This window comes from Acomys russatus, chromosome 2 (genome assembly GCF_903995435.1).
Source record: "Acomys russatus chromosome 2, mAcoRus1.1, whole genome shotgun sequence".
Taxonomy (NCBI): domain Eukaryota; kingdom Metazoa; phylum Chordata; class Mammalia; order Rodentia; family Muridae; genus Acomys; species Acomys russatus.
This window is the reverse complement of record NC_067138.1, coordinates 107,027,822-107,041,294: the sequence shown is the minus strand read 5'-3', so window position 1 is coordinate 107,041,294 and position 13,473 is coordinate 107,027,822. Positions and strand designations below refer to the sequence as shown.

At 45.3% G+C, this 13,473-nt stretch overlaps 1 protein-coding gene across 1 annotated transcript; it reads right to left on the bottom strand.

Annotated features, from left to right (window-relative positions):
• Nucleotides 1-3,135: 3,135 nt before the first annotated feature.
• On the bottom strand, nt 3,136-12,791 carry Leprot (leptin receptor overlapping transcript). The gene is made up of 4 exons (XM_051164849.1): nt 12,626-12,791; nt 8,920-8,995; nt 4,890-5,076; nt 3,136-3,379 (listed from the first exon to the last, which is right to left on the bottom strand). The coding sequence occupies exons 1-4, from the start codon at nt 12,639-12,641 to the stop codon at nt 3,263-3,265; spliced, it is 396 nt and encodes a 131-aa protein (XP_051020806.1). The 5' UTR covers nt 12,642-12,791; the 3' UTR covers nt 3,136-3,262.
• Nucleotides 12,792-13,473: the final 682 nt, after the last annotated feature.

The window sequence follows — 13,473 nt, the reverse complement described above, 5'->3', positions numbered from 1 at the left end:
GATCATAACAAAAACAGGTTTATCTCTCCTTCACCACCTGGCCTGTATTCCAAGTGCTAAGGATGAACAATTCTTTCAAAATGGTCACCTACTGGTTTTCTTGCAAACATTTTTTACTTACGTTAGCATTGCCAAATACCTGCTTCTAGTAATTGAACTATGCAACCGATGTGATACCACAAATAACTAACTCCTTGTGATCTAGTTGCCTAAACCCTCTTGTAAACATCAGATGAGATCTTCCCTAATGTACAGAACATGAGGACCAGTAGTTCCTTCCATGTCACTGCACATTTGTGTGTGCCCCCGACATTCTCATGCTTCTCTCCATGGCATGGCAGCTTGTTCTTCTTCCTGTGACTGAGCAGTGTGGCAGGAGGCACGCTCAGAAGCACAGAGCTGCAGCATACGGGGTACCTGCTGGTATCAACACCAGCTTCAGAAGGGGGGAGGGAAACAGAAGGCATCCATTCCCTCTGTGAAGAAACTCAACCAGAGGAGTTTCAACAGCACATGATTATTGGCTGTACCTAGAAAGCTGGTTAATGGGGGAGGAGAATAAGTGGGTGAAGTTGAAGTAGGAAGGACCTGGGAGGTGGGAGGACGGGCAGGGTAGGAAGAAGATTCCTGGTTCAAAGAGGAAGTTGGTGAAACTGGAAGGCGCCTCTACAACATGGGTATGAGGAGGCAGAAAAGCGAAGAAGAGCCTTGTTCTGAAGAAAAGAGGCGGAAACTCCCACTGTCTTTCCTTAAAAAGACCTTTGAAACAGGACTCCTGTTTCATCACACTTAAGTAGGGACCTTCAGTGTCACAGATCAGGACCAGCACAGTTTACCTGCCCCCCACTGACAGTAACAGGGCTGTGGGAGAGTGTCCCCATTCTCTCTAAGCTTGCTGCTGCAATGTGTTAGTCCTGTCATGAGAATGCTTACTTGTGGGCAAGTCTTTGAAGTGTCTTCTAAAATTTACAATGTATTTGATATGCTATGAATTTTTAAATATATTCTACAATATAAGGATGGGTACTTCTTAGAAGGAAAAAAAGATACCCACCATTGTGACCAAGGAAAAAATGTACTAAATATTACTATATGGCTAACATTTATTGTTTATAATACTTGGTACTGTGTAATAAATTTTCCCCTTTTTAGATTCCTAACAAATCTCATAATCTATCACTTCAAATACTTTTTTAAAGATTTATTTACTTATTTTATGCATATATGTGCATACGTGTGTGTGCATGCATGTGCAGGTGCCCACACAGCATTCAGGCATTAGATCCCTTGGAATTACTACTGTGAGTCAACTGATGGTGGGTGCTGGGAACTGAACCCAGGTCCTCTAAAGAGCAGCAAGAGCTCTTAACCACTGAGCCATCTCTCCAGCCTCTCATATATTCTCTATCAAATACCTTTCATCATTCTAGAAAATCTGTGTCTGTGCTTCTACTCACAATACTCACTTGGGAGGGCAACGCAGAAGTGTCACGTGTGCCTGACGGTAGCCTGGCCTACTGAGAAAGACCCTGTCTTAAAAAGAGAAAAGGGAGGGGGCGAGGAACACTTTAAGCTTCTATATTAAAATTATCGTGGTTATTTAAAATGTACATAAACAATCAAGACACTTCTAAAAACAGTCAGATAAATTGATGGCTTTGCCATCTGAGGGAAAGAAAAAGGTATTACAGCCAACTGGGCATTCAAAACGGTACCGCAGAAGTTACCACTACCATTCTAAGCCAGGATTACTGCTTAAAACTGCCCATTCCAAAGAGTCAAGAAATTGTCACTCATCTTTTAAGCAAGGTAAATTGAGATTAAAGATTTATGAAATTCAACTCTCCTTCAGTGTTAAAAATCAAGTTTATTACAATAGCAAGTGTCATGATTAAAAATGTTGCTTAAAATGATCAAGTATCTAAATAACTTTTCTAATGTAAATACTAGAAATGACATTAACAATTCTATATGTACACAAAATGTTGAAAACATAATGTCATGTACAAGGCCAGAAAGTAACATTGCACACTGTCCACTGTCCATTCATCCACTGGTCCCAGCATCACAGCAGGCCAGGCCATGGGTGCTGATTCCTCAGACCACAGCCTCAAATGAGAGCTCTCTACACTCACTGGCTGCCAGCATCAGTGACTAAACACCACTGATGGCATCCTGATCAGGTGGTTGTAGTTTTCACTTCATAAAAAATATGAGCTAGAAAATTTGTTTATAAGAATCAACATGGCATGGATCCCTGTGTTTCCATCAAGTTCAAAAGGACAAAAAGTGCACCGTGTAAATTCCATGAAGCCCTCATCCTCTGCTTGCTCTTGAGTCTCATACCCATCAGGAATGGCCAGAGCTACCAACAAGGGCAGATGAGAATGCCGAGGAGGGCGAGGGGGCACACTGGCAAGGTACAGGGGAAGTATAAGGTTTTAAAGGACATTTCAAATAATTGTCTATCCTCCCCTCCACTTAAAGCAGGGACTAGTTGCAGCCCAGTTTTTTCCTTGCACTCCAGAGGGGCTTTTTGGTTATTCTGCAACATATTCTGTGCAAACAGCCATTGCCTTTGAGAAACAACACAAATATTACATGTTTAAACATTTTACAAACACCAACAATCTGAATTCATTCTCAAGATGGGGCAGGTAAATTTGGGGGGTGGGGCAAATGAGCATGCAACACACAGAGAGGGTGAGTGGGTGTGCCAGGGAGAAGACAAGGGAGCGATGTCCTTCCTCTATGACAACACTTCTCACACTCCAACATGCACGAGACAGGTGTGAAACCTCATCAAATGCACCCCATCATGGGGGCTTTGGATCGCACATCTCAGATAAGCCCACAGATGCTGATGCTTTGGACGGACGAAACTCCCTCCAAGATGAGTCTACACTGTGGAGAGAACACCAGTTCTGTCTGGACTATAAGAGATCTGTCCCAGTGTCTGTCATTACCCGGGCACATCCCAAAGCAAAAGGTTTAGACACCCTGGGTTAGAGAGCAGCTGTCTACAAGACCATGGTAACAGGTTTTCTGAGAACCAGAAGATAAAAATAATTCACTTTCAGTCAATGGAGTGATCTGTCTGCTAGGAATAAAATTCATCTTCTGTTTACAACATAAGATGATCGTGATATAAAGGTATAAAAAACTCAGCATATTAAAATCTGTAAGAAAACACCACATGCGCACACATATACGTACAAGTACAAATTCTAAGAAACTCAATGCTTTCCATCAGAATGAAGTGCTACCACTGTTCCCAACTGAAATCATCTCCTCTTCCAAAGACGAGGAAAAAGCCTTGAATTGTGAGGAAAATGACAGCGTTGCCGGCCAGCACAAGACCACAGGCGCCCCACTTGATCTGAAACACGAGAAAAGGGTTACGTCTTCTTCACATTCTATTCTTTGTGAAGCTCTTATTCTTTGCACCCAAACCCCCACGGAACCATGACACAAGGCTGCTGAGAGGCTGAGTGATGTCCTGGGTGGAGGACATTACCTCTCGGTCATGTTAACTGATCCCACAAGGCGTGTTAATTACGCCTAGCATCATCTTTAACATGTCCCTATGAGACATGTCTCTACTTGGTTTTAGCTGACAGTAAACTGCCTCAAGCAAAGCCCATGTAGCAAGATTATCTATGATCAAATTACAACATTAGGTGCAAATACTTCCCCATGTATCTACCTCTTTCACAGAGAACAGAAATTAGAAGTTGGACATCTGTTTGCTTCTTTTCTCGGCAAAACACACTTTAAACAATAATGTGCATTCAAATGAAAGGCATTCCAGCTGAGCAGATGGGCCTATGGAGGCACAGTAGGAATGAGAGCGCCCTCTGGTGGGCATTTTTTCCTTTTTGCTTCAAGTTAACCAACAGAAACATCAGTGAAAGCTTCTTACCCAAACAAGCCCGCCATGCTGGATATAGGAACAAACACTTAGGGGCTGTAACTCAGCAGGCTGCAGTGACCTTTCTGGCTTTACTCTCAGCACCTCCCATGTGCTTTATCATATTGCGCTGTGCTTTACTTCCCACGCTCCATTTTCACCCTTGGGTGCCATCCCAACAGCCATCTCTAATCAGAACCCTATTTGACCTTAAGAGGCCCATGTGAAGCAAGGCTGGCGTTTCTCTCTTCTTGATACTCCTATGGTATTCTTACCAGTTCTCCTCCCCATATGTACTGTACTTTAGCAAACACCCTCATCAGGCCATCCTCGTGTTCTCTGAGTGCTGACAGCATTTCATAAATAGCAAATATCCCTAAGGTAATTTAATGCTGGATGAATAAACAAGATTGTACATATCTGATACCCAAGGTAAGGTTGGCAGGATAAAAACAAAAAAGAGTCAGAGAACATCAAGAAACTAAATAAATCATAATACAATGTTTATTTTCCCATCTAAAATAAAAAATAAAAGAGCCCACAGTGGGTGTGGATATGTCACTCACTAGATAATTCCTCAGTCTATCTCAGTATATCCCAGAGTTCTTGAGATGTCAGTCCCTGGTGTCACTTTGATATGCCCTTTATGTTCTGACTGGGAAAGCACTGTTTGTATTGTCTTAATGGGTTGCCCCATGTTGTAAGAGGCAGGAATCTAAGAATGATTGAAGAGAAAAGTTTAATATGGAAAAGCAACAAGTCACATGGCTTGACTAAAAGGTATAACAGAAACAAAGAAAGCATTCTGAAAATATGACAGGGACACTGATAAATCTCCATAGGAGAGAGAAACGAAAACTACAGCTAGCTCCAAGGAAAGATGAAACAATGAAAATGAACCTGGGGTCTCAGGCACAGGCCTCTGAAACAAATCCTGACAGCCAAGTAAAACTTAAAAAAAAAAAAAAAAAGAACTCACCACAGCCACTCGAGCAAGAATAACAGGAAATCCAAAGGCAGACACAACAATCCCAGTGGTGAAGAAATACGCCAGTTCCCGACAGGCACTGCTGGTCGCATCAGAGTCATACGTGACCCTTTTGGCGATGAAGTAGGGGATAGGGGAGATGACGTAGAAAATCAAGACGAACAAGGGCCAGTAAACACTGCCACCAGTGAACCCAAAAGAGAAATTACATTAACTCAATTAATTAACTCAAAGACATATTATTGTTTCAACATCAGTATTTTGACTAAGTAAAACTATTAATCAATTGTGAATATTAAAACATGAGAATATTTCTACCAGACACTGATATAGTTAGAAAAATATTACTTCTTCACTAATACATATGTAGCTCAGAGAAACATAGGGGTTTTGTTTTTGTTTGCTTGCTTGTTTTGGTTTTGGTTTTTCAAGACAGGGTTTCTCTGTGTAGCCTTGACTGTCCTAGACTCGCTTTGTAGACCAAGCAGGCCTTGAACTCACAGCGATCCACCTGCTTCTGCCTCCCACGTGCTGAGAAACATAGTTATTTTTATATTACAGATCTGCAGGATTTTGTGGAACTGGGCACTGAACCCAGGGCTTTGTACACGCTAGTCAAGCACTCTACCACTGAGCTGTATCTCTGGCCCTGACCAGCCATTGTAAGGACGGGATGCTAAAAGGCTACCTCTGCTTTCCCTACAGAACATAGTCCAGCAGCTTACACGGGCTAGCTTCAGGAAGATGTTCTGAGAGTTTGTACGCATGAACCCTTCCAACGAGACATGAATGAGGCTTCCAGGCTGCTGCTTTAGCTTCCTGTACTCTTTCTGGGCCGCCCAACCCTCAGGCTCTTAACCTGTAGCTAGTCCACCCTTCGCCTGCTCCTTGCACAGTCTGGTCTCAAACCTGCCTTGGGCTCTTCTCACACACTGCAGTCTCAGCTGGGAGATCCCTTCCTGAAGGTGACCTCAGGAGATTCTCGCCTGCCACACCCCTTTCTAGCTTTCTGCACAGCACTATTTGGTATCTCCGTGCTCATCAGAACAGAGATGAGATTTGTTTTAGCCAATCTCCATTTATCTCCAGAGCCTAAAATGGGACGTTCCATTTGTACTTGTTGATGGGGGGGGGTGGGAACGGGTTGAATGGAAGGAATGAAAATGTACATTTGCTCACTAGATGCACCCAATTCCACCTTTATTACAGTAGGTTACAAGTAGTATCTGACATAAAGGAGCAAAAACCACCTGCTAATAATTGCCACTGAATTTGCAACTGTTTTCCCTATAAATACTTTCAAAATAATGTATCATCCTTGCTGCCTTCAGTTAGTCACCCAATTAACAAAAAAAAAACACATGACCCAGTCACACATCTTCAAACTACAGTCATTCAGATCCACGCACACAGCAAGCATCCTGAGCAGGCTGGGATGAAGCCACAGATGTAGGAAGTCAGGGAGATAACCAAGAAGCAAGAAGGGAGTGTCCTTCAGCAAGCCCACTCGGGATGGAAACAACGAACGTGTTTCATTTGAAACTGCAGAGATTATTAGCGTATATTCCAGAAACCAGCAGAAAGTGCTGCTGCACAGGGGTCCTGGGTGCCGTCAGGACAAAGTCAGTGAGAAAGCAAGCTACCGAGAAGGGACCTAACTGTCACCTGGTGTCTCTCAGCAAAGAGCCCTGCACTCTCACTGGAATACTGTGGCATCTTTCTGAGGCACCAAATATAGGAGACTGTCCCCATGCAAAGTAAGCCTTCCACAAAAGGGCTTCTAGTGTAGAAAATTTAAACATTAAACGTAGCATTATTTACTAAATGGGAAGGCCACAGACTGGCAAACTTTTCTGTAAGGGACCAAACAGAAAACATTAGTGGTTGGGCGACCATGGGTCCCTGCCTCATCTCTATACTGTGCCGCTGTGGTGACGATGGTCCCAACAAAGCCTTAACCACAGAAACAGCCAATAGTTTGCCAACTGCTGATGCAGACAAAAATCCCAAGTTATTGTCACAGAGGCATAAAATGGGTTTGTTTATGGTGGCATTAATGTGTGCTGTTCTCATCTTACAGAGACCCGGTACCTTACAGGGAATCCAAACACCTGGATTCAATTAGTCATGGAATGACAGGCAGTGCCATGGCAGAGTCAGAGCAGAGTACCACAGCCACGTCTGCCATTGATTGCTGTACAATCAGCAGGGCTGTGCCTACTCGGCCTTGGTTTTCCAGGCAGGAAGAGAACAACATATCCTTAAATGAGAATACAGTAATAGCTGTGAAAACTCTGGGCAGATGATTTTGCTTACATCATGTTTAAACAATTTGTGTGATCACTTCTAACTCCATGGTAGATTTGAACTCAGCAATGTTTTCCTGGTTTGTTTTTTGTCAACTTGACACAAGCTGGAGTCATCTGAGAAGAGGGACTCTCACTTGAGAATGGCTTCCAGAAGACTACAGCAGCAGTTCTCAGCCTATGGGTCATGACCCCTTTGGGGGTCGCATATCAGCTATCTTGCATAGCAGATATTTATACTACAATTCATAATAGTAGCAAAATTATAGTTATGAGGTAGCAACAAAATAATTTTATGGTTAGGGGTCACCACAACAAGAGGAGCTGTATTAAATGGTCACAGCAGTAGGAAGGTTGAGAACCACTGGCCTATAGACTTGTCTATGGGACTTTTTGGTTTTTTTTGTTTCTTTGTTCCCTGGCCCACTCTGTGTGGTGCCACCCCAAGCAAGCGGTCCTGGCATCTACAAGAATGACGAGCAAGCTAGTAACCAGAATTCCGCCACAACTCTGCTTCAGTGCCTGCCTCCTCCAGTTCCTGTCTTGAGTTCCTACCCTGACTTGACTTTCCTTCATAATGAACTACAACTGTACGCTGAAATAAACCCCTTTTCCCTAAGCTGATTTTGGTTATGCTGTTTTATCGCAGCAATAGAAAACCTGAGACAAAGGCAACAGCAATGGCTCTAGCTGGTCTTAGTCACACGTTTTAGGTCAAGGTGTTTAAGGCCCTCACCTGGGCAGCCAGCAGGAACTCATCTGAGCCCTGACATCAGTAAGTAAAACCTACTGCCACCTACATAGTCCATTTCCTCCCAATGTCCACTGCCCCAGGCAGGGTCTCAGTCAGCACACTCCTGCCTACCTCACTTTTCAGCTTCCCAGCTCCTGTGGGTCTAGGTCACATAGTCTAACCTTCTCCACTGGGCATGCAAAACCCCAAAGAGCTGGCTCTCCGTGCTTCATTAATCCCCTTTTAGCCAGTTGTAGGATGAAGGTTGCTGACTGTTCCCTTTGCCTATGATGCAAAGAAATTCCAGTTTATCCAGTTGTGGCTCACAAGAAATGCACATGTTCACTCTCTAAGTCCCTCACTGTCTCTGCACTCTTGTTGCCTCAATTAATTGTCCTCTCTCCCTCCTGACCACAACGGCAAGCTCCGGGGGACAGGACTCATTCTCACATGCCCACCTGCTGCAGATTCAGGGCTTAACAACTGTTTTTTAAATGAATACATCCATTTTTTAAAAAGAGCTTTTCTCTATACAAATACAGTGGTGTCTGAAGGGGCTGAATTCATAATCTAGATTTCATAGGCTACACCGATGAGGCTATGACAGTAACAGTTACAGAGACACAAAAAGAGGTTCCTCTGAGAGCTGGGGAAATGGCTCAGGAGGTGCAGTGCTTGCTGTGCAAACACAGAGACCTGAGTTCAGTCCCTAGCATCCAAGTAAAAAGTCTGGTGTAGTGGTACACACCTGAAATCCCAGCACTGGGGAGGTAGAGGCAGGAAGATCCTATAGCTTGTTGTCCTGTCTAGCCAAATGAGCAAGCTCCAAGTTCACTTAGAGACTCTGTCTCAACAGTTGAAAAAAAAGGAAGACACATCACCTCCACACACCACACACACACACACACAAACACACACACACACACACACACACACACACACACACACACACACACAGTAATTTCTTTTTCAAACAACTTACCCATAGTCCTCCAAGGCACATCCCAGCATAAGAAAAGTCAGCCCAATTGCCCCGCTGAAGGATAGTGCCACAAGAGCTGTGGAAAACACAACTAAATGTTAAAGGTTCTAATCAGTTGTTTAGGGGTAGAGGGTCCAGAAACCACTAAAAGGCACAGAGCTTTGTCTAAAGGATGACAAACGGTCATGGCAATAGATAGCAATGATGGCACAAAGACCTTGTAAAGATAATAAAGTCAAAAGAAGTTTACGTTTAAAAAGGCTGAGTTTATGGAATATGACTGTACCTCAGTAACACATTTTCACTTTAAAAGAGGCATAAGGGGCTGGGAGGTTGGCTCAGCAGATAAAGGCACCTGCTGCAAAGCCTGATGACCCGAGTTCAATCTCCAGGATACACATGGTAGAAGAAGAAACAGCTCCTGCAGGTTATCTCCTAACCCCCACAGGTGCGCCATGATATGTGTACACCCACATATTTATTTATTTATATATATATATATATATATATATATATATATATATATATATATATATATATATATATAAATACACACACACACACACACACACATACATACACACACACACACACAATTTAAGGAAGGGTCAAACATTTAGCAAATGTAGCAATTATTAACTGATGTTACATCTGCGTATAGCTGAATGTCTGTGTACCTTTTAAACGCATATATTTAAAATCATAATTCCTCATGAGATGGCCTTAAGAAGTGAGGCCTGTGGGTTTTCTTGGTTTGTTTGTTTAAGAGAGGGTCTCACAGCAGTGTAGTCATGCTGGCTTCCAGCTTGAGATCCTCCTGCCTCCACAGCTCAAGAGCTGTTTAACAGAAAGATACCAATATGCCTTCCAGATGAGCACAGATGTCAGGGTTGGAGGAAGGAACTTCTATTTTAGTTTGTATCTTTTTCTCTTAAACTGGTATTTTTAGTGGACAAATATCTGTGAGTTCAGAAAGTGCCTGGCCTTTTCCTTGTAGCCTTGGGCCTCCTTTGTGTCAGACAACCTCCAACAGTCTGTCTGCCAGAAACCTACAGCATGCGAACCACAGGCCTTCTTCTTCTTTCTGTTCCAAAACAGAAAGTTCACAATCTTATTTCTGCTCAATACCCTCAAGCCGTGTGTGTGTGTGTGTGTGTGTGTGTGTGTGTGTGTGTGTGTGTGTGTGTATGTGTATGTGTGTGTGTGTGTTCAGAAATTGTATTCTCTGACTACTCCCTCTTTTTATGTGGGGGGAGGTATATTGCTACAGCACATGTAAAGAGGGTGATCTTGTGAACCCACCTTCCCATGGGCTCCTGGGATTGAACTGAGATTACTGGGCATGCATATGAAGCACCTTTGCCTGCTGAGCCATCTTGCCAGCTTACTGCCATTTCTTAATTTCAGTAGGAGTTAACCAACAATTCAAGTCCACCCATTTTCACTTTACACATGACCTCTGAAATGCTGAGTTCAACCCAAAGCTCCCAGTACAAGGGCCAAGCCATATCCAAGGCTCCAACCCACACCAGATCCTAAGGACTCCACTTCTAGTCTGGACTACTGTGCCCATAGAGCCAAAGCCAACCAGAACCTCACTCAAAATGACTGTCTTTTCTTGCACTCTTGTGCTGCTGTTTGGGAGGGGGGAGGCGTTATGCTTTCCTGTCTGCTGCCCACAGAGCATCTTCTGATCCTTCCTCCACATAGGTGATTAGGTGCTTGTGTGTGCTACCCTTTGCATTTTTGTTCAGAGCCTGTGAGTTGTCCTATCATTGGAGACTCACTATAATCTGACCTCTAACTTCTCCAGCTTCAATCCTCCCCACTCTGCCTCCAAGACCCTGCAAGAAAGAAAAGAACAAGATGTGTTGTGTCCTGGCCCCTGCCCCAGGCATATGACTGCATTCAGGTCTCAACCCAAGCCTTACAGAGCCCTGTGGTTTACCTGAAGTATTGCCTCTTCTGTCTCCTCCCCATAGAGTGGTCCCCACAAACTGGGTTACTCCAAGCAAGAGACATTAATTCTTTCGGTTCTGGAGGCTAGGTTTCTGAAATCAAAGTGTTGGCTGGACCATTCTCTCTCTGTAGGCTGTAGAGAACAAGTGACCATCCTTCCTCATGCCCAGCGCTGCAGGAGTCCGTACTATGGCTTGGCTTGCAGCCACACCACTCCAATTTCTGTCATTTCTGAAAATTACTTACTTAGGTTTATCTATTTATTGATACGCACATACCCTAGTGGAGGTCAGAGGACAACTTGTAAGCGTTGGTTCTCTCCTTCTATCACATAGGTCCGAGGGATCAAACTCGGATCTTAAGGCTTGGCAGCAAGTGCCTCTCCTACCTACTAAGCCATTTTGTGGCCTCTGCTTCTGTCCTTACATGGGGCTTTCCCTGTAGGTCTCCAAGTACAAATGTCCCACTTATCTGAAGGGTATCAAGCAAGGCAGTTCTACCTTAGGTTGATAACATCAGCTATTTGCAAATAAGGTCACGCCCTTCTTTGGCCCCAGGCAGATACAGCTTAAACATCTTTTGGAGACATGAATCACCTCACTATATTATCTGTTTCCAACTGTCTGAGCACACCTCATTTACTTATATAGTAATATGACTACTTGCAGCCAACAACTCAGTACAAATTTCTCACTTATCTTTTATCCTAAATCTCCAGTAGAGTCAGTCACCCAGTAACAGGTGAATTACCTGAACATTTTTTACTTTGCCAAGTTCTTGTCCGCTTCATAGCTTGTGTTCCTTTTAACACAAGCACATTCATACATACACTACTGTTACTATTCTGTACTTTCTGGTCCCAACTAAACACTCGGTAGCAGTGAGACACAATTTTTCATGTTTTCTACACTGCTTTCAAGTGAATATAGTATAGAGTGGACACTGCCCAAGTAAGCCATGTTTGCTCAACTGATACGAAATAGGGAAGTCCTCCAGAAATGGTCAACTAAGTCTGTTACTAGCTGCTCGCACAGACAAATCCGTACTGCACCCATAAGAATACACACTGTGTGGGAAGGTCTTAGTGGACAGCTTTCTAGGAAACAAAGTCCAACACAGAGACAAGTTAGTCTACTCTGTGCGGATGATCAGAAATCCAAACAGGAAGCCTTTCAATAACTTCGTCCCCACTCAGCCGCCCATTGCTCTGCATTCATACAGATCAGGGTGGTAATCTTGGTACCCCTTTTTAATCACCATTCACGAACACAAATAGTCTGTTAAACGAGTAAAGGAAACATTCAAGGAAGTCTCGCTAAAATCCAACAGTCTCAAGCTTGCGAGGAATACAGTATTTCTGGTTACTTTCCACTGCCACAAGCCCGGAATTAATTCTATCCAGTGGGAAAACCGTAAGGAACAACAGGACCAAGTTTCCAACACCCATCCTGGAGACAAAGGCTCCTCTATAAGCCACAGGAAACTGCGGAGGGCAGGAAGGTGAGGATGTGGGACCCTGGTGTGACCCACGGAGAACTGAGACGCTCAGGGGGCGACAGTGGACTGCACAGCCCACAAGGGAAGCCCCTCCCCGGGGTCTGGCTGGCGTGGGCGCGAGAAACACCGCAGCAGCGCACCCGGGAGGCCGGGGTCGGTCGGCGCTCACACTCTCAGCTAGCTGCCTGCCGCACGGCCCGGAACCGGGAGCGACCCCACCCACCAGCCGCGGGCGGGGGTCGCGGAGTACCTTTAACGCCCGCCATGTCTCCGGAGCTGAGGCTGTCGCTGCTTCCGGCTTTCTCCACAAGCCGCCCCCACCCAGACTAGCCGGAGCCGGCGCTCGAATGCGCAGCCCGCCTCGCCCCGCAGGGTCCGCCCCCTGACGGCATTAGCTCCGCACCTAACCAACGGAGCCCCGCCCTTCGTCTAGGTCCCGCCTCCTAATCTTGGGCTCCGCCCTCAGCCCGTGGTGCCCCGCCCACAGACGTCGGGACCCACTCCCCAAAAATAGGTCCCGCCCCCTGATCCTTGGGCTTCGCTCTCAATTCTACTGGCTTTGGGTTCTGCCACTCATAACCTCACACACCCAATTAGGCCGGAGTCGGCTCCACAGACACTCAGCACTTCCTGTACGGGTCCCGGTCCCGGACATTTCGAGCTCCTCCTCTGCGGGGCCCAGTTCCACCCAACCCCGGCACATAACCCCGCCTCCAGCCCACGGAGAGCTCCCTTGTCAACGCCCTCCCCTGCTTTGCGGACTCCTCTCCAGGTCGCAGAGCCCCGCCCCTGTCCTGCAGAACCCCGCCTTCGTTGGGCGGGTCTCTTATATCCGGGACTGTTTGGTCCAAATCCCTGTCCATCAGAACTTCATTCAAGCGGTCTCCTGGCTTGCTCAGCTCGCCCGCCGGCCCAGAACTCCTCTGAGAGTCTCAGCACCCCTCTCACTTTCATTACCTCAGAATAACCCCTTCAATTTTAACTCCTCAGGGATCCTGGAAGTCCTGAGACGTCCCAACCCCGCCCTTCAATGAGGGACCGGACCTCCCTCGTTGTCGTGATTTCGGGCCCAGATGCTGCCTGAGGCGATTCTAGATG

What these genes read in the sequence shown, in the direction of transcription:
- Leprot (XM_051164849.1), bottom strand. An exon ending in TGTGCCTTGGAGGACTATGG is followed by an intron (nt 5,077 to 8,919) that starts GTAAGTTGTTTG and finishes CACTGGTGGCAG; the next exon opens with TGTTTACTGGCCCTTGTTCG. An exon ending in TTCTTGCTCGAGTGGCTGTG is followed by an intron (nt 3,380 to 4,889) that starts GTGAGTTCTTTT and finishes CTCGTGTTTCAG; the next exon opens with ATCAAGTGGGGCGCCTGTGG.